The 20,679-nt window shown below is 45.0% G+C and overlaps 1 protein-coding gene across 1 annotated transcript in view; it reads left to right on the forward strand.

The window, feature by feature from the left end:
* The window catches only part of sec24d (SEC24 homolog D, COPII coat complex component), a 128,785-nt gene that overhangs the window by 80,053 nt on the left and 28,053 nt on the right, over positions 1-20,679 (forward strand). The window contains exons 11-15 of the mRNA XM_084311720.1: positions 5,276-5,400; positions 8,298-8,489; positions 13,800-13,893; positions 16,088-16,204; positions 17,044-17,214. Of these exons, the coding sequence (XP_084167846.1) occupies positions 5,276-5,400; positions 8,298-8,489; positions 13,800-13,893; positions 16,088-16,204; positions 17,044-17,214 (699 nt within the window). The remainder of the gene's footprint in view (positions 1-5,275; positions 5,401-8,297; positions 8,490-13,799; positions 13,894-16,087; positions 16,205-17,043; positions 17,215-20,679) is intronic.

Genomic DNA, 20,679 nt, shown 5'->3' on the forward strand with positions numbered 1-20,679 from the left:
AGAAGTAGTGGAAATATTTCCAATTAATAAAAAACAGTTTTTAAATACGTATATGCAGCATTTCCCCTGGCCAGGGGTGGGCGATGATCCATTGTGAAGAATGTTATTCTCCCGAAGGTCTTCTGGCTGTATGTCTGGCCACATATTGCTGTTATTCCAGAATGTTCCATATATCAAAGAATGTTTTAAATGTTCTAGATTATTCCAATATGTCGTTTTTACAGTGCCAGAATGTTCCAGTATGTTCCAGAATGTTGTTAGAAATCCATACTATTAAAATAAGGACCGCTTCATGAATTTGCGTGTCATCCTTTCGTCATGCTCATCTTCTCTGTATCGTTCCAATTTTAAGTCCAATATGTCCGCAATAATAAAAGTCCAACGGGGAAAACATTCAATAACTCAGAGCTCGTAGGTCTCTCTGTCCCAAATCAGCGGTTCATTAAAGTTTATACGATATGGTGTCCATGCCTAACAAAGATTAAAAGGACGTATATAAACTATCCTGCACGTTGTGCTGCCATATATTTGTCAGCCTCTTCAGGCGAGTTGAGGAAAACCCTTTCCCTTGTTTATCGACGATACAAAGTCTTGCAGGGTACATCAATGTGGGAGTGTGTTTCCCCAAATAGAGTTGAGACATCATCGTCTTGTACTTGGCCCGCAAGGCCACCACTTCCCGACAATAATCTTCAAAGAAGTATATTGACACATCCTTGTATTTCAGATTGCCTTTCATCCTGCGCGTCTCCCGAATGATCATTTCTTTTATTCTGACTTGACGTAGGACAACCATGATCACTCTAGGTCTGCCGTTATTGTCGTTGGATCGGGTCCCCAAACTGTAACATTGATCCACCTCAGGTACCCTAGGAAGGATAGTTGGTCCCATGATTTTCTGTAATTCTGTCGCGACTCGTCCAGTCCAATTATACGAATATTCAGCTTGCGATTTTGATATTCCATCTCGAATATTTTTGCTTTTTGTTCTTCATTGATTCGTTTAAGCTCAGCCGTTATATCGTTGAGATCCGTATTGTGTTCTTTGTAGTTTCCCTTCATCTCAGCCGTTAACTTCTCGTTGATCTCAGCTATGTCTTTGTAGATCAGACTGAAATTCTGTTGTTCTTCCAAACCAGTTTCCAGTGCTACAGTGCGCTTAATATGTGCGTCGGCAGCCACCCTTAGCGCTTCGATATTGCATTCGATAGATACTTTAATAGCATCTACTTTTTCGGCTATTTCAGTTATTATTCTTTCGGTTATTGTTTTCTCCATTCTTTTCATTTCCCGGATGATATGTTCTGTATCTGCGGAGGTGTTTATAGCGGTTGAGGAGGAGGCCATCTCGTCAATATCCTCTGCTGTTTTACGCACGAATCCCTCAGCCATAGGCGGGTCCTCTGAACTTGGCTTTGGATTTGGTTTTGAGTTTTCTTTCTTCGGTGGCATCACGAATCTTTCAGTCAATATAGTTAGTTGATAATCTCAGTTGATATATGCGTCAAATTTTAAACACATTGGTGATATATAAATATGTTTTTAAAACGAAAATAAAAAAAAACGGGTGAGCAGCTCTGTCACATGCGACTACCGGTACTCCATAGACGGGCTATATATATCTTATACCCTGTACATTGTATATTACTATTGCACTTTACTGTTACATTTGCACTCTGGTCGGATGCCAAACTTCTTTACGTTGTACTGTACTTGTGCCGTATGATGACAACACATTTTAATCTAATATAATCTAATCTAATCTAGTGGGGTACAGTGGGGCAATAAATCACTCCCTCGACCGACGTGTGACTTGAGAGTCTGTTCTCTCTGTTTATGAATAATGTGGAAAGTGTCTGTGGGCCAGCTCTTAAACAAAGGAGCTCAAACCATAGTAACCATAACCGTGGAAACATAACAATGTCCTTCATCACTGAGGTAGAGTGTCTGGTCAGTAACATGGTTTCTCACAGTCCCTCCTGCTCTGCAGTAAACAGCCCTCACTGAGATAGAGTGTCTGGTCAGTAACATGGGTCTCCCAGTCCCTCCTGCTCTGCAGTAAACACAAAATGCATGTTCTGTTATCCCGTTCTCACTTTGTCCAATCAGGAGAGAGAGCTTGACACTGCAAAAACAAAGAAATAAGAACTAGTTTTAGGAAAATATGTGCTTGAAACAGAGAGACACTGTGATGAGACAGACCGAGACACTGATGAGATAGACAATTTACCACTAAAAGCACAAATCAAATCAAACCAATTTACTATAATCTGTAAATGTCCCATTTTGTGGTTTTATCATTCAGTTCAAATAATCTGCCAGTACAGTAAGCCAATTTGACTTGGCAAGATTTCTTGAAATAAGTAAAAACAAATATCTAGGGTTCTCGCTCCTGATTGGATAAAGTGGGAACGGGATACTAGAAAATTTATTTTGTGTTTACTGCAGAGCAGGAGCGACCGGGAGACCCACTGAACAAACACTCTACATCACTTACTTTAACGAGAAAATACCACTTACAGCCCCTTTTAAAGACTCCTTAGGTGAACGTAAACCACAGTGGAGATCTGCAGAATGAGTCTGCCTGGGAAACCTGAGAGTAGAACGCAAAGGGTTTGACCCCAAACGACCTGGAGCAGTTAGACTACGAGTTAGATCTGAGCGGTCTGAGTCTTCCCATAGTGACCCCTGACCATGTAGGATCAAACTAGGGATGTCCGGTATTATCGGCCTACCGATATTATCGGCCGATATTGGCATTAAAATGTGATATCGGAAAATATCGGTATCGGTTTTCAAAAAAAAAAAAACGTTTGTTTTTCATTATTATTATTATTATTTTTTAACCTTTATTTACCCAGGCAAGCAAGTAAGAACAGATTCTGATTTTATTTATTGTCAAAAGTATGCATAATGTTGTGTTAGGGGGGGGGGGACCCTGCATATATCGGTATCGGTTGATATTGGTATCGGAAATTAAGAGTTGGACAATATCGGTATATCGGTATCGGTAAAAAAGCCAATATCGAGCATCCTTAGATCAAACCTTTTTTCAGCTTTCTTAGAAATATCCTCTTGTTTATTTTGATATAAATGCACATTTCTACTGTGGGCAAAGTAAACCAAATCCACCCCAGCCCTCGGACGTCTTATAGACGAGAGCTGAAGAGGTCTTCTTTACGCTTCCTGTCTTCGCCACAGAAGTGGTGTCCGGCAGCGTGGCTACATGAGTAGAGCTCCGGACTCATGATCGGAAGATCACCGGTTCGATCCCCGTTCAAGGCTGCTGTCGGAAAGTGGTGTTGTTGTCCAGCAGGGAGCACTCTGTCCTCTGGACCTGGTGGTGTTGTTGTCCAGCAGGGAGACACTCTGTCCTCTGGACCTGGTGGTGTTGTTGTCCAGCAGGGAGCACTCTGTCCTCTGGACCTGGTGGTGTTGTTGTCCAGCAGGGAGCACTCTGTCCTCTGGACCTGGTGGTGTTGTTGTCCAGCAGGGAGACACTCTGTCCTCTGGACCTGGTGGTGTTGTTGTCCAGCAGGGAGCACTCTGTCCTCTGGACCTGGTGGTGTTGTTGTCCAGCAGGGAGACACTCTGTCCTCTGGACCTGGTGGTGTTGTTGTCCAGCAGGGAGACACTCTGTCCTCTGGACCTGGTGGTGTTGTTGTCCAGCAGGGAGACACTCTGTCCTCTGGACCTGGTGGTGTTGTTGTCCAGCAGGGAGCACTCTGTCCTCTGGACCTGGTGGTGTTGTTGTCCAGCAGGGAGCACTCTGTCCTCTGGACCTGGTGGTGTTGTTGTCCAGCAGGGAGCACTCTGTCCTCTGGACCTGGTGGTGTTGTTGTCCAGCAGGGGGCACTCTGTCCTCTGGACCTGGTGGTGTTGTTGTCCAGCAGGGAGCACTCTGTCCTCTGGACCTGGTGGTGTTGTTGTCCAGCAGGGAGACACTCTGTCCTCTGGACCTGGTGGTGTTGTTGTCCAGCAGGGAGCACTCTGTCCTCTGGACCTGGTGGTGTTGTTGTCCAGCAGGGAGACACTCTGTCCTCTGGACCTGGTGGTGTTGTTGTCCAGCAGGGAGACACTCTGTCCTCTGGACCTGGTGGTGTTGTTGTCCAGCAGGGAGACACTCTGTCCTCTGGACCTGGTGGTGTTGTTGTCCAGCAGGGAGCACTCTGTCCTCTGGACCTGGTGGTGTTGTTGTCCAGCAGGGAGCACTCTGTCCTCTGGACCTGGTGGTGTTGTTGTCCAGCAGGGAGCACTCTGTCCTCTGGACCTGGTGGTGTTGTTGTCCAGCAGGGAGCACTCTGTCCTCTGGACCTGGTGGTGTTGTTGTCCAGCAGGGAGACACTCTGTCATCTGGACCTGGTGGTGTTGTTGTCCAGCAGGGAGACACTCTGTCATCTGGACCTGGTGGTGTTGTTGTCCAGCAGGGAGCACTCTGTCCTCTGGACCTGGTGGTGTTGTTGTCCAGCAGGGAGCACTCTGTCCTCTGGACCTGGTGGTGTTGTTGTCCAGCAGGGAGCACTCTGTCCTCTGGACCTGGTGGTGTTGTTGTCCAGCTCTCTGTCCTCTGGACCTGGTGGTGTTGTTGTCCAGCAGGGAGCACTCTGTCCTCTGGACCTGGTGGTGTTGTTGTCCAGCAGGGAGCACTCTGTCCTCTGGACCTGGTGGTGTTGTTGTCCAGCAGGGAGCACTCTGTCCTCTGGACCTGGTGGTGTTGTTGTCCAGCAGGGAGCACTCTGTCCTCTGGACCTGGTGGTGTTGTTGTCCAGCAGGGAGCACTCTGTCCTCTGGACCTGGTGGTGTTGTTGTCCAGCAGGGGGCACTCCGTCCTCTGGACTTGTCAGTAACAATGCCCCTGTTACGGTGATAGGGACACCGTACAGCTGCGAGTGCCATCCTTCGGATGAGCCGCTAAACCGAGGTCTTGACTGAATCTCAGTTGTTAAAGAACCCAGGACGCCTATTGTAAAGAGTAGGGGGTTCCTCGACGTTCCTGGCCAAATTCCCAACCACGTCTCTGACAACAAGGCCACCTAATCATCCCTTCCCCTTAATGAGCTGATATCAATCCCTGTCTCCTGAGCCGTTCAGCCATTGTGTAGTGTGATGTGTGCCGGGTGCCAGTGTATGGCAGCCATTGAGCCTGCGTAGCCCAAGGTTGGGTGAAGTGGTGGTGAAGGAGGCAATTTCCACCCTACGTTGTGGGGAGCGCTTTGAGTGTCTAGAAAAGCGCTATATAAATGTAATGTTAATTCATTTATTCATTCATTCACAGAACAACAAGACTCCCACTCCTCCTGCCTACATCTTCATGATTGACGTGTCCTACGCCAACATCAAGAGTGGACTGGTCAAGCTGGTGTGTGACGAGCTGAAGACACTGCTGGAGAGACTGCCCAGGTAGAAGCATACACACACACACACACACACACACACACACACACACACACACACACACACACACACACACACACACACACACACACACACACACACATGCACACACACACGCACACACACACACATACACATATACACACACACACACACACACACACACACACACACACGCACATATATAAACACACACACATGCACATATATATATACACACACACACACACACACACACACACACACACACACACACACACACACACACACACACACACGCACATATATAGACACGCACATGCAGATACAGAACCTACGTGGAAATCTAATCCGGGCCTTGAATATATAATCCTAATCTAGAAGATGCTGCTGAGTTTTAGTCGTAATCTGTCCTCTCTCCGTCACCTCGGCGTTGATTAGAATGAAACGACACGGTGCCTAGTGTCCATAAACAGGATCATAGTGTCCATAAACAGGATCCTCCCGGAGAGACGCAGGCCTGTCCGCGGCTACCGTGCTGCTTTTTACGGTCCGGAGGATGACCTCATGGGGTTTTACGGAGGCGCTGGCTGTCGGCACCCCATCATTGGACTTGGCCGGATGGTTCTGCTTCAGGGCAGAATGGGGGGGGGGGGGGGGGGGGGGGGTTGCAGTGGGTTAACAGACGGGGGTATTATCGTATACCTCCGTCTTGCCTCCCAAGCTGCTGTCAGCGCCTCTTCAGGTAGGCCGTAAGCCCTTCAGGATCTCCACGTAACAGTATACTGTACTGCTGAAAAAACTATATGTCTCGCCAAATATGGCTGTCCTGCTAGTCTAAAAGCAAAGAGAGAGAGAGAGGGGGGGGGGGGACTTTTAGCCAAGTATTCAAGTATCTCATCGGTTGGAAATCCGTGCCTGAAGGGGTTGCGGGGGGTGGGTGGGTGGGTATCAGGCGAGAGCGGTGGCAGAGTGTAAAATGGAAAATATGACCGTGCAGAGAGGATGGTGTCCAGAACACAACCGATCCATGGCACAGATGGCTCTGGTTTCAGGAGAGGGGGGTGGGGGGGAGCGGGGGTGGGGGTGGGGGGGGGGAGCTTCCAGAGGTGAGCTTTTGATATATCGCAGAGGAGCAGGATGATAAACTTCACCTAAAACGACTTGGAAATGTGCTCTTTCTCTCCCTCTTCCCTCTTCCCCCCTGTACTGCCTCCTGGGCCCTGGAGCAATATGTCCATATTTGTTCAGAACCATTACGTCATCGCCCAAACAGTTAGCAGCGCGGCGCTCCAACTACTACCCCTTCCTCCTCCTCCTCCGCCTCATCCCCACCTCCCACCCCTCCATGTGCTTCTTATTGAACTGTGCCTCACTACTCCTGGCTCGTTGAGGTAATAAACTGAAAACACATTGGATGGACACCCCGCTTTTTCACATGGTTGACACGTCATGCACACGGGTACGCTACCTTAAATCTATACGCTAGCTCAGCTCCATACGCTAGCTTAGCTCCATATGTAGCTCCTCTACTGCACTCAGCTCCACCCTCCCTCGCAGGCCAGGGCCGATAAAACAAGCCCACATTACAGCCGTGTTCTTCGACTCCCGCGTGGTGGACGTTTGAGCTCCCTAACCCGCCAGCCGTGCCGTGGTAATAGGCGCTTGGACGAGGTACCCGGTCGCGGGAATCAAAACCCGACCTCCCCTTGTCTCTGTTTTCTTTTGCGCCCTCAAAAAAGAGGCCAGTTTTTGTCCCGGGAGCGGTTTTAATGCCTCGACTGCTTATGCAAGACTTCACTGTGATTTATAGATGCGGGAAGTTGTCCTGCTTGTGCAAATATACAACAACAGACCCTGAAAGCAGGCGGACAGACTTCAGCTACAGGATGACATCAGAGGTTCACGAGTGTTGTCAACATGACATCCTTGGTTGAACGTTGTTGTGTTTATCATTCTCCGCTATGTTGAAATTTAGAAAGCGCTGCATGGTAGTAACCACAATGTCACATTTAAAAGGACATTGAAGATTGGTAGAACCATCGGTCGTCTAGGTTCCTGTACATGACGGATGTCCAGACTCAATCTCTCTCTCTCTGTCTCTCTCTCTCTGCGCTTACCGTCTTCTCCAGAGAGAGACAAGAAGACAGATACCAATTTCCTCTCTGTGCGTCCAGTAGAAAGATATCCGACTGCAAGCGAGCCTAGCTTAGCACAAATGAATGGAAGTGAAGACTTAAAACTCTTTTTGGCCAACAGCTTGGCTAGCTGGTCCATATCCGCTTCCATTAATTTGTGCTAAGCTAGACTAGCTTGCAGCCTGATATAGCTTTCTAACAAAATTGGTATCTATTTCCCATAATGTTTGCGTGTTTGTTAAATATCGCGACCGGGTAGCGACCGCGCGCAACCAAAGGCGAGGACGGAGCTGAAGGCTTTGGCTGAAACTAGGGATGCACCGATCCGACTTTTTCAGTCCCGATACCGATACCTGGGCTTTGGGTATCGGCCGATACAGAGTACCGATTCGATACCCATTGTTCAATTAATAAACTGTATGCCTCACTGTGTGGAAGAGACTGGGATCAGGCTTGACTTAAAAAAACATTACTTTCCTAACTTAGTGAAACAAAATGTAACAAATGAACACAGATATAAATGTACTGAATTGTTATTTATTATTTTATTTATTATTAAATGATTATTTCGATATTTTTTTTTTAATTTTCTCCGATACCCGATCCAGCTATTTTTGTCATATCGGGGCTGATATCCGATATCAATATATTGGGGCTGATATCCGATATCAATATATCGGGGCTGATATCCGATATCAATATCGGATCGGTGCATCCCTAGCTGAAACTGATCAGACTGTCTCTCTCTCTCTCTCTCTCTCTCTCTCTCTCTCTCTCTCTCTGCAGTGAGGAAGGTGCGGAGGGCTCGGCGCTGAAGGTGGGCTTCGTCACCTACAACAAGATCCTCCACTTCTACAACGTGAAGAGCGCCTTGGCGCAGCCGCAGATGATGGTGGTGTCGGACACGGCTGAGATGTTCGTCCCGCTGCTCGACGGCTTCCTCGTCAACTACCAGGACTCCAGGGCCGTCATCTACAAGTGAGAGTCTGGTGGTTAACTTATTGATTTAGTAACGTCATGGTAATCGGTTATTATTCCCCAATGGGGGCTGAGGCGTAGCAACGCCTTAACGTTATTTCCCTGTACATTGCAACGTTAACACAACGCAGCTGTCAACTGTACTTTACATATTATCCAAACGAGGACCACATAACGCCATAACGTTATTTCGCTGTACATTGTAACGTTACATATTATCCATAACGAGGACCACATAACCGCATCGCTGCTTCAGCATAATTGTTTGTGTTATTTCCCCGGGTGAGGAGACCGCGCGCGCCCCGGTAACTGAGTGCCCAGCACTCTCTGCGACTGTAGAGGCGCTCAATGTACCGCAGGTACTTTTCATACCTGCAATTCAATTGATCAAATAAGGAAACAAACACAGAAGATGCACATACATGGATGTAATGACAGCAAGAAGAGGTAGACACATATATGAAGTATGCAAACGCCGCCTGCTGCGTCCATCGCGTATATATATATACCGTATTAGCGCTTTAATATGGCGTGTTCTGTGATTAATGTGATTGACCAGCGTTGCTAATAGGCTTTAATATGGCGCGTTCTGGCATCTGTGATTAACCGTGTTGAATGGGGCGTCTGAACCAAGCGAGGACCTTATGCGCATGCGCGGCGAGCACCTGGCACTCTTCGGCTGGGATTAATATAGACGCGCGATATGGAAATAAATGACAGTAGGAAACCCCCTTAGACAGTGGGCGGCCCCTCCTGAGAATGCGCCGATGCCCATGGGGCGGGGGAGGCTCAACATCGGCATAATGATCCAAGTCCAACGTTTTCATTCTTTACATTTTCAATGTCGTCTTATATTTACAATCGCATAATCATCGTCAATTTTACAAAGTACAAAAAAGTTAAAATATATATGATTATAATTTTTTTTAAATAGAACACACAAACACAGTGTAACACAGAAGGCACAGAAACGAACTAACATGCTACAAGAACATGCGATTTAACCCATTAACTGCCTTGTGATATTCATGATCTTTAACGCACTATTCCACCCTCGGCTATGCCTACTCCCTGCCTCCTTTTGCTATTAACCCATTGAAACCGGGAAATCTTTTTTTTTGTATATATGCAGGCTATATAATGCATTCTTTAGCGGGCGTTTTAGGTCTAAATGGAAAGATGCCGGGTCAAAGGTTAAACTCTGGGCACAAAGCAGGACCAGTAAGCCCCACATCTCTGGTGGGAGCATCGAGAAATTACTCAAAAAAAGTAACTGTGATTTGTCCCCACAAAATAACAAAAACAAGTCTAAATGCACAGTGATGACATTTTCTTTTAAATAAAGGATCGTCTGTCTGTCACTATCAATCAATCAAATTTATTTGTATAGCACATTTAAACATGACACTTGTCAACCAAAGTCGCGTAGCAAAAAAAAGAAAGAAAGTGCTCCTAAAGTATAAATAAACAGACAAACAAAGAAACAGAACAACACGTCAAAACAAACAAGGCAATAGTCAGAGTGAGTCAGGGAAGGCTAGGGATTATAGGTGAGTTTTGAGTTTAGATTTAAAAGACTCGATGGAGGGGGCAGATTTGATGGACGTGGGGATATCTATAACAAGATATGAGTTTTAGCATGTAGTTACACTGTAATCTGACATGTGGTGGATACATACGGCTGTAGGTTAGCCTGTAGCGGGAGGCTACAGTGCAATCTATTCAATTAGATTAACTTGAAGTAGCCTACATCTTGGTTATTGACAGCACCATGTTCCAAATCCCGCTCGAGGGTTTTTTCTAAAGCATCTTATTTGAGAGTTACCATCAAGCTAATGTGGAATAAAGGTCAGGAGAGCGGTTAGGAAGGTTAGACACTGTTTCTTGGTAGAATCGTGTAAAAAAAAATATAAAAAAAATACCACGACTTATCCACGCTGTGATCTCAGGGAGACAGTTGTATGTGGAGAGCTGCCAACTCATTACTTCCCACTAGCCTTTAGCCTGGGTTCTGTCAGGGCAGAGCTCCATGTCAAGCCTGGGTCTTTGGCTTCTAATTTGTAGTTTATTTTCATTAGATTAGATTTGATTCAAATGTATTGTCATCATACAGCACAAGTACAGTACAACGAAAATAGGTTTGGCATCCAACCAGAGTGCAAATGTAACAGTAAAGTGCAATAGCAATATACAATGTACAGGTGTTAGTCCAGTATGGTCCAGTTGGTCTACCTCAAGCCCCACTCTCTTCTCCTGATGCCGTTGTGATTGGAGGATCAGGAAAAGAGGGTGGGGCTTGAGGTAGGTCAATTGCATCTCTCTCTCTCTCTCGCTCTCTCTCTCTCTCTCTCTCTCTCTCTCTCTCTCTCTCTCTCTCTCTCTCTCTCTCTCTCTCTCTCTCTCTCTGTTTGTTAGATTAGATTAGATTCAAATGCATTGTCATCATACAGCAGATTGTATGTACAGAGTTGTAGTACTAATATGTACAGTGCTACAGGTATAAAGATACTATGGTAGTAAGTCGTACTGGTCAGCAGCGTAACTACTGGTAAGAGTATCTACAGATATGTAAAAGGATTATATGCAGGTATGTACAGACAGATGTGTGTAGATACAGTAAGAATAAATATGTATATATGGTATATACATCACTATTGTACATGCTATCATACAGAGTTATATGGGTTATATGCAGGTGTATAAGCAGGTATATAGAAGGATTATATGCAGGTATATTCATGCAGATATGGATATATATATATATGCAGTAAATATAAATGTATATATACGGTATATACAGCACCATTGTACATGATATCAGATATATACATAATATACAGAGTTATTATGAACTCTTGCCTATTTTCTTTCCATTCTTTTTATTATTATTATAATATTTATAATACATTTTTACTTAGTACAATATAATTCAATAGATGACAGTTGAGCCCTTGATTTACGCCCCCATAATATGCCCTGCCGCACGATAAGACCCGTGCAATAACAGATCCATCCTTCAAATGAGGTCAGTCCGTTGCATACCACTAGTAACAGTCACTCGTCTCCATGTCCTCCCTTTGGTTAAAGTTAGTGGTGCACGATATATCGGCCGCCGATATGGTAATTTCCGATACCGATATGGTCGGTATCGGTCCGATATCAAAATATGGCAGATTTTAATAAAAAAATGAAAATCTTTTTTTACTATTTATTTTTATCTAACATGTTTTGGTCTTAAATTGTTTCAAAATATCAGTCATTTCTGAAAATAAATTACAAAAGTAAAAAAAAAAAATAGCTCTTTATTTGATTATCATAAAGTGTTTTCTATACAGAGATATCGACATCGGTAAATATCGGTATCGGCCAGAACAGCAATATTAATATCGGTTATCGGTATCGGCCACAATTTTCACACCGGGGCATTACTAGTTAAAGTAAAGAAAACAGTCTCGGTCATCATTGATAATCACAGGAGTTGTGGACTAAGCCGCGGCTACATCGATGCGTTGTGGACTAAACCGCGGCTACATTGATGCGTTGTGGACTAAACCGCGGCTACATCGATGCGTTGTGGACTAAACCGCGGCTACATCGATGCGTCGTGTCCGTCTGCGTGCGTCTGTAGCATCCGCGCGTCGGGATTCGCCAGATTCCCGTCCGCTTTGACGGAAAAGTTCAGAGAGGGTGAACTGCTGCAACCGTATGGATCCGTTACCATCCACAAAGCTGTTGTTCCCGCGAAGGCACGATCGCGTTAGGTTCCGATTGAAAACTAAACAAATGGACCGTAATACTTTCCGTCAAATCCCTGCTCGCTCAGCGTCAACGCAGCCGCAGCCCAATCGATCAGTCGACTTAATTGATACGTCTATATAGAATTGTCTTTCCCAACATGCAATCGGGCGGAAGGACCACTTTATACATCTAGCGCTCTTGCCGGAGATCACAAAATCATAACAAACAATTTACTAATCAGGTCTTGGATGGCCGAGCCCACATGGACTGATTTACTGGCTGAGGGCCGGCGGTCAGGCTGTTTTAACGGGGTACTTTCCTCCGCAGGCTGTTGTCACATTAGCAGTTACAAAGCAGAGAGATCAGAGGAAGCAGCGAGGAGAATAAGGAATGCGCGGCCACGAGAGAGAGGCGTAATGTGGTCTCCTTTTGTAACACAACCACAGCAGGCCGAAGGCACATTTCCATAAGTGGACAATAAAGTTTCTATTCTTTTTTCAACCAAACATGGTGTTCGTCAGACAGTGCAGTGAGGAGATTCATAAGACGATGCCCGTATTTGACCAAGATGAAAACTACATATTGTGAACGGCGTGCGTATTGCTGGAGAGGTGCGTGTACTGTATGCTTACCCGTACGTGCGACATGGCCGTAACTAGGGTTGGGTACCGAGTACTAGCGATTGACGCTAGATCAATAGGTACCAAATTTCGGTACCTCTACAAATTTAGTATAAGAGTGTAATATTACTAGACAAGAGGGAGCCTTTTCCACAAACATATATATTACTGTCCCGTCTTTTGGGTCTTTGGATGGCGAGATAATGTTGTATTTAACCATTTAAAAACATAATACATGATCATGCGATTTATTTTGTGTGTTACAACAATAAATAACAAAATGTTCTAAATAAATAACAATGTTGAAATTGAGAATTTCTTTGTTATTACAGAAAGAGTTAAGTACCGGGCGGCTGGGTGGCGCAGCGGACATTGCGCTCGTCACCACCGCATGAGACACCGGTATCGAATCCGGCTGTCGGCGTTGCCTCCGGCTTGGGCCGGCCGTCATACTAACTCAATTGGCAGAGTTAGCGGGTGGAAGTCGATGGGTGGTAATCTGGACGTTGTAAACAGCGACTCCTACAGGCCGGTTGGGGCGCCTGCACAGCAGAGACAGGAAAATGGCGGGGGCAGTGTGAGCCTCATACACGTTACTCCTCGCCAAATGAGAGTCCGCGCTGGCAGGTGAAAAGATGTGACTGGCTGCCTACACATGTATCGGAGGGGACATGCGATGGGCTTCTATCCTCCCTACAACCGGCCAGTGGGGGGCACATGCAAGCAACAATCAAGACAGGGGAGGGGAGAATTGGCACGGCTAAATTGGGATGGGAGAAAAATAGAAAAAAAGAGGAGAAAAAGTTAAAAAATAAATAAAAATAAAGAGTTAATTACCCCAAAAAAGGTACCGCTGGGTACCGATACCGAATTCCAGGAACTAGTACTGGTATCGGTTCAAAATGTGAACGGTACCCAGCCCTAGCCGTAACCCTGTCCCTCTGTCCTGCAGCCTCCTGGATCAGATCCCCGACATGTTCGCAGACACCAACGAGAGCGAGACGGTCTTCGTCCCAGTCATCCAGGCCGGCGTGGAGGCGCTCAAGGTGAGCTGCCGGGACTCACTCGCAACATGGGGCTTATTTAGCTATACTTAGCTATACTTAGTTAAGTTATACTTAAAGGAACACGCCAACATTTTGGGAAATTAGTTTACCGTCTTCTCCAGAGAGAGACAAGACGATAGATACCAGTTTCCTCTCTGTGCGTTCAGTAGAAAGCTATCTGGCTCCTCTCTGTGCGTTCAGTAGAAAGCTATCTGGCTGCACGTTAGCCTAGCTTAACACAATGAATGGAAGCGGACATGACCGGTTAGCCTAGGCATTGTCCAACTAACACCTCTCCCGAAGGCTAACCGGTCATGTCCGCTTCCATTCATTGTGCTAAGCTAGGCTAACATGCAGCCAGATGGCTTTCTACTAAACGCACAGAGAGGAAACTGTAAGCTAATTTCCCAAAATGTTGGCGTGTTCCTTTAACAAAACAACATTACATTTATATTCAGTAATTTAGTTGATGCTTTTATCCAAAGCGACTTATACGTTCTGTACAAGTCAGCAGGAAGGGTACAACTCTGGCAGCTAAGGGTCAGTGATATTGTTCGTCAAACAGTGTCGAACTTGAGTGCTACAGTCTTGGTTGCATAACAGTAAGACATATTAGCATAGTAGGTAGTGATATAGGTATAGTAGCATAGTAGTATAGACATATTAGCATAGCAGGTAGTAATATAGGCACAGTAGATTACTTGGTAGCAAAGAGCATAATAGTAAAAGACTATGCTAATTATGTCTATACTACTATGCACTCAGACTGAAGCACTCAAGTTTAAAACTGTTTGACGAACAATCTTACTGACCCTTAGCTGCCAGAGTTGTACCCTTCCTGCTGACTTGTTGTACGCAACTTGCAAGTCGCTTTGGACAAAAGCGTCAGCTAAACGACTACATGTAAATTTGGGGCGTACGGAAATCTATTGTGGACCTTCAGACCTTCGACCTGCTCCCTGATCGCCCCCTGGTGGCTGCTGCACCTCCCTCCCTGACATTCTTCAACAGCATTGGCACAGGCTAGAAGTCTCTCAAGTCGAACACAGTCCTCCAACCGCTGACTAGTTCCTGACGCATTCGTTATTACCAGACTACCGGGCTCCGGTCCCAAACCGAGAAGATCAGGCATTACTCAACTTGAGTTTAGCCGTTTTATTTTTTAATATGATGCTTTTAGGCTATATCCATCGTCATTCCACAGTTCATTAAAAATGCAACAAACAAAACAATTGAAGCAGCTTATTGTGAAACCCCAAACGCCAGATACCTCCTCGACCAAAAACTAGGAGATTTGACGTGGCCACAAGCGGGACAGCGGCCGACCGGTCTCTCCTCCCGCTGCCAAAAAAGGGATTGTTTTGCTTTGCCGGCCCAGATGTATTGCCTGTCCCGGCGCTGGCTTGGCCTAGTAAACAGTCACTCAGCCCCAGTGACTCAGCAGGTTTCCTTTTTTCTCCTCCTGATATGTTAGTGTTTACTTTGAGGTCCGACCGAACTCCCCTTCCCCAAGTGATTGGCAACGACCTAGCGGTGAGGTTCACACGTGGCTCTCAAGACGAACGACTTTGTTTGCCAAAACGATGCGAGGGCAAAAAATGTCATCCGATGACTCATTTAGGTCATCCGCCCCCGGTGTTGACTTTTGCACTTTCTAGACCTGCAGAGTATCACCCCCAGTGACCCCACAGAGTATGACCCCAATGACCTCACCGCGAAGCTGATACTTTGCTCCAGACGGTATCGAAGGCGAGCTACACTCAGGCCCTTACAGTGGATTTACAGCAGATGCCCTGGAACAAAGAGGGTTCACGTGGAAATACAACCCTCTCCCCTCCACATTGCCTGTGGTGCTTTTTTCCTATTGCTAGGTTTTTTGTGAGTTTTTCCCTTACCTTCGCGTGGGGTATGTCTGGGAGTGTTGCATTTATTTATTTTACATTTTATATTGGATTTGAGTTTTTTTTGTTTTGTTTTTGATTTATTGTGATGTTTATTCTTGACTTGTTTAAAGAAGACGTGTCCGGCCCATGGGGACATTAACGTGTGTTGTCGGGCCTTACAAATACATTTGATTTGATTTGACACTGAGGGAGTTATGTTACACGTTAAAAAGCACATTAAAAATGTTTTTAAGTCTACACAAAGGCCATTTAGGTGTTTTTGAGACTCAATTCTGTGGTTTCCCATCCAGGCGGCAGAATGTTCCGGCAAACTCTTCATCTTCCACTCCTCCATCCCCACCGCAGAGGCTCCTGGGAAACTGAAGAACCGGGACGACAAGAAGCTGCTGAACACGGAGAAAGAGAAGGTGTGTGGTCTCTAGTGCGGACCTGCTCGAGGTGCCTACAATGAAATATAAAAAATATGGCGAAGCAGCTTTTTGTTTCTATGGGCCGACGGCTTGGAATAATCTCCCACTACATATAAAACAGGCAACCTCTGTGGATAGCTTTAAAGCACAGCTCAATACCTATTTTTATACTCTTATAGCTGATTTAAAAATCCCTGTTGTCATTTATGCTTTTTAGCTATTTTCTTAATCATGTTTTGCTTCTCTTTTCTTTATTGTAATTTTTTTTGCTCTATTAAGCACTTTGAGCTGCATTCTATGTATGAAAGGTGCTATAAATAAAGATTATTATTATTATTACATGGCATACAGTCCACAGTGGATCACGCACCGATATGAACGGTATTTCAGCCACAGTGTGCACACCGCGTGACATCATACACCAATGCAAAATCGTGATGCGAGAGAATGTTTTTCATTTAATTTAAAAACTTTATTTCAACCCGTGAGACCTCGTTTACATCGACGGCGAGCTCACAGAACAAGACGCAGTTTATCTGCAATTTCATATAAATAAGAATGAACAATACAATTTAAAAAATACACAGTAGTCGAAGATCATACTTTAAAATGCAGCAAGAGAAGGAAGAACCTTCAGCTTCACAGTCAGTCGGAGGACATTCCAGGTGTTGGAAGCATCAAAGGAAAAAGCAGTTTTTTCTAGTTCAGAGCAAAATGGAGGAACCCTGAGAACCAACCAATCATTTGAACGTGTAGAATAGGTTCCAAGATTCCACTCCAACAGCATTTGTGATGTAAGAGAATGTTTGTTTATCGAGTGGTCTCGTTTTCTCCAGACTCTGTTCCAGCCCCAGAAAGGCGTGTACGAGCAGCTGTCTAAGGACTGCGTGGCCCAGGGCTGCAGTGTGGACCTCTTTCTGTTCCCCAGCCAGTACGTCGACATGGCAACCATGGCCGATGTACCCTCGCACACCGGAGGCACCGTCTACAAGTACAACAACTTCCAGGTACGGCATGAGACGGACACGCGAAACACATCGACGGTCAACGGTAACAAGAGAAAGTTAGCGGTTCTGTTAAGTCGACGGGTAGTCAAAGTCAGCTTTATTGTCACCTCTCGTAATGTGGGAAATAATTTCAGGTAATTCAAATTACATGTATCTTGTTGTGGAATTAACACAACATTATGCATACTTTTGACAATAAATTAAATAAGAATTTGTTCTTACTTGCTTGCCTTGCTTGCCTGGGTAAATAAAGGTTAAATAAATGCAAAAAATAACGAAACCGATACCGATAATTTCCGATATTACATTTGAATGCCAATATCGGTAGGCCGATAATATCTGACATCCCTACAGTAGCATAAATCAGCAATAACAAATATTTTAATTAAAGGTGCTATAGGTCAAAAATGTATGAGTGAATGTAAATATAGAGGTAAACGAGAACTTAGTGCAAAACTTTTAGCAGCAGTGGTACATAGTAAGTATGAATAATAAATAATGCCAGTAAAATACAATAACGGCAGTAAAGGGTAGAGCATGGCACTAACACTTCCAGGGTTAGGGGTTAGATTCCCACTGGGGTCCACCCATGCAAAAAAATCCATGTGTTTATGTTAATGTGAGGCACTGTCTATATCTATAGAGGAGGCGGGACGGCCTACAGGTAGAGAGGCCGGCCAGTAACCGAAAGGTCGCGGGTTCAATCCCCGACAGGAGGGTGTATTGTAACTGTGAGCTGGTGACTGATGGGTGGCTGGTATTACATGAGGATGGTGTCCACCATCCTGGCTAGGTGCCCTTTAGCAAGGCACTGAACCCCAATACTGCTCCAGGGGGCGCTGCACTGCGGGCGACCTTGACCTCTGACCTCCCTGATGAAATGTATATGCGTGGGGGACTGTGTGTATGTGTGTAACTAGGAGGGATAATGCGAAAAGACACACTTTAATTGCCTCGTGTACATTGACGATCAAAATAATGTTCTTTCTGTAAAAGCTTCCACTTTATGGCATACATGTACATGTTATGTTAAAACACATCGTTATGTGTTGTTAAAAACACAACGTTCCCAATTAGCATAGCCACTTGTGAGGTTGCAGTGTTTCCTGTTGGTGTTCTATTATAAAGTCCTAGCTTCATGGACATAGCCAGAGGTATTTATAGACCAATACCAGCTCACTCCATCTATGTAATAACGCTGCTTGCACAGCAAATACGGTCCATTATAGCAGCGCTGTCCCCTAGGAACGGGGCAGGCTGTGGGAAAACACAGAGGCTGATGAAACAATACTATATATATATACAGTATATATACAGTAAGTACAGCAGCACACGGTTAAGTACAGCACATTATCACTAATACCAACTATATTATTATACAGCTCCTTAAACCATATAATGTAGCCTAATTCATTTTAGTCTCAATAACTCGAAGATGATTTACTTTTCGGGCCAGTCTGCTGTTTGAGCCCATGAGCTCTGCTGACGTCGAGGTTATTAGATTAAGTTGCTTGTTGTATTAAGGTAAATGTATTACTAGCCAGGGTCTTGTTCTCCCCCTGGCGCGGGGGCCATGTTGTCCCTGGAGCAGGGGCAACACTGCCCCCGGTGGCGGAGGAATGTAATTGTGTATTTCTGACTTAAGATAAGATAAGATAAGATATTCCTTTATTAATCCCCTTGGGGAAATTCGTGACACACACATACAGCTCAACGTCTCATTAATAATAACAACAACATCACAATCATTACATTTTTACAGTAACAATGGCACAGCATAAATTCAACAGACATGTACATTTGTTGACACATGTCATCTTACAGGAGGCCTGAGAAGGGCCTTGATTGTAATCTCTGTGATCACTTTGGTTGACAAGTGTCACGTTTAACCCTTTCACTGCCACACTACAGAAGGTTAACCCTAGTGTGATAGTAAACTAGGGTTAACCTTCTGTAGTGTGGCAGTGAAATGGTTAACCTGCTGTTGTGTGGCAGTGAAAGGGTTAACCGTCTGCGTATTGTCACAGAGAAAGGGTTAACCGCTTGGTACTGTAGTGCGGCAGTGACAGGGTTAAAGGCCAACTTGCAGGTTGTATTTTTATTCAATAAACAATCTGACTAGGCCAACGCTGACTTTCATGAAGAGGGAAAAAAAATTATCGAAATTGACCCAGTTTTAGCATTTTATTTTGTCGACCAAACCACAACCTCACGCACATGCATATTTTAATCCATGGTTCATAGCGTGCGTGTGTCATCTTAATGATGACGTCACATCAGGTGCAGGGTAGCAGGGGCTCTGAGAGTCACAGGCAGGTAGTGGCAGGAAGCAGAGAGCCTTGCTACTACTAGCCGAGGAGCTAGTCTCTGTTTGGGATCATCCCTATGTTCCCCGGGTCCTATGTTCCCCGGGTTCTATGTTCCCCGCTTTGATTGATTAATAGATTTAAAATGTTATTAATTTTTATTATTTTATTAATTATTAATGTCCGCCTTGTTTCGAATGGTTAAGCTTAGGCCCTCTTTCGAACTGGTTAAGGTTAGAGTTTGGAATCAGGGCTGGTGGTCTAAAATGTTCAATCAATCAATCAATCAAAGCGCGGAACATAGAACCCGGGGAACATAGGACCCGGGGAACATAGACATGCTCCCCTCTGTTTCACCTAACACTATTGCTCCGTGATCATAGCCATTCATCTCTAAAGCTAACCACTATTTGTAAAAGCCACAACCACGTTACCATATTTGTAATAATGTAAGTCATTGTGTCGTCGTTGTACATATTGTGTATATAACGTTAGTAGCTAAGTTAGCTAACGTAGCTTAGCTTGTTAGCCAGCATTCTCGAAACTCCTAACAATGCCAGATTTAAAATGGTTCTCTCCTCTTTGTATACCTTTGTCCTCACAAGTATTCTGCCAGGGAACTTATGGACACGACAATAGTAGTAGTTATAAGGTGTTTGAGCTTGTAAGGTTAACGTTAGTTAGCTAATAGCTATCGTGGTAGCCCGTTTCGTGACTGTGATGCACCGAGTGGGCTACTATTGGGCTATCAACATGCCGCGACGTGTAGCTTGCTAGCCGGCATGATGCATGCAGTGCTTTGCCCCACAGGTCTGAGAAGAGGACCTGCACATTTTACTCATTCTCCAAACTCCTCTACATGCCCCGATCTATAATGGTTCACGACAGTAGCCATAATGCTAACGTTAGCAGGGTAACGTTAGCCAGAGCCATATAGCCAGTAGTACTATGACCCGGACGGGCATAAGGCATAAGTTGCCTGAAGTGACGTCACGGCCCTGCTAGCGTCTGATAAGCTTTTTGATTTGCGCCGTGCATGTTATTCTTGTATGGACCTTTTTAACCCTTTCTGAGTGGCATTTCCGCCGTCAAATGGAAAAAAATAAATAATGAAATGAGATACGAATGATGTAAACTACCCATAACTGAAGAGTAGGGT

Source organism: Notolepis coatsorum (genome assembly GCF_963971535.1).
Source record: "Notolepis coatsorum genome assembly, chromosome: 4".
In the NCBI taxonomy this organism is placed as follows: domain Eukaryota; kingdom Metazoa; phylum Chordata; class Actinopteri; order Aulopiformes; family Paralepididae; genus Notolepis; species Notolepis coatsorum.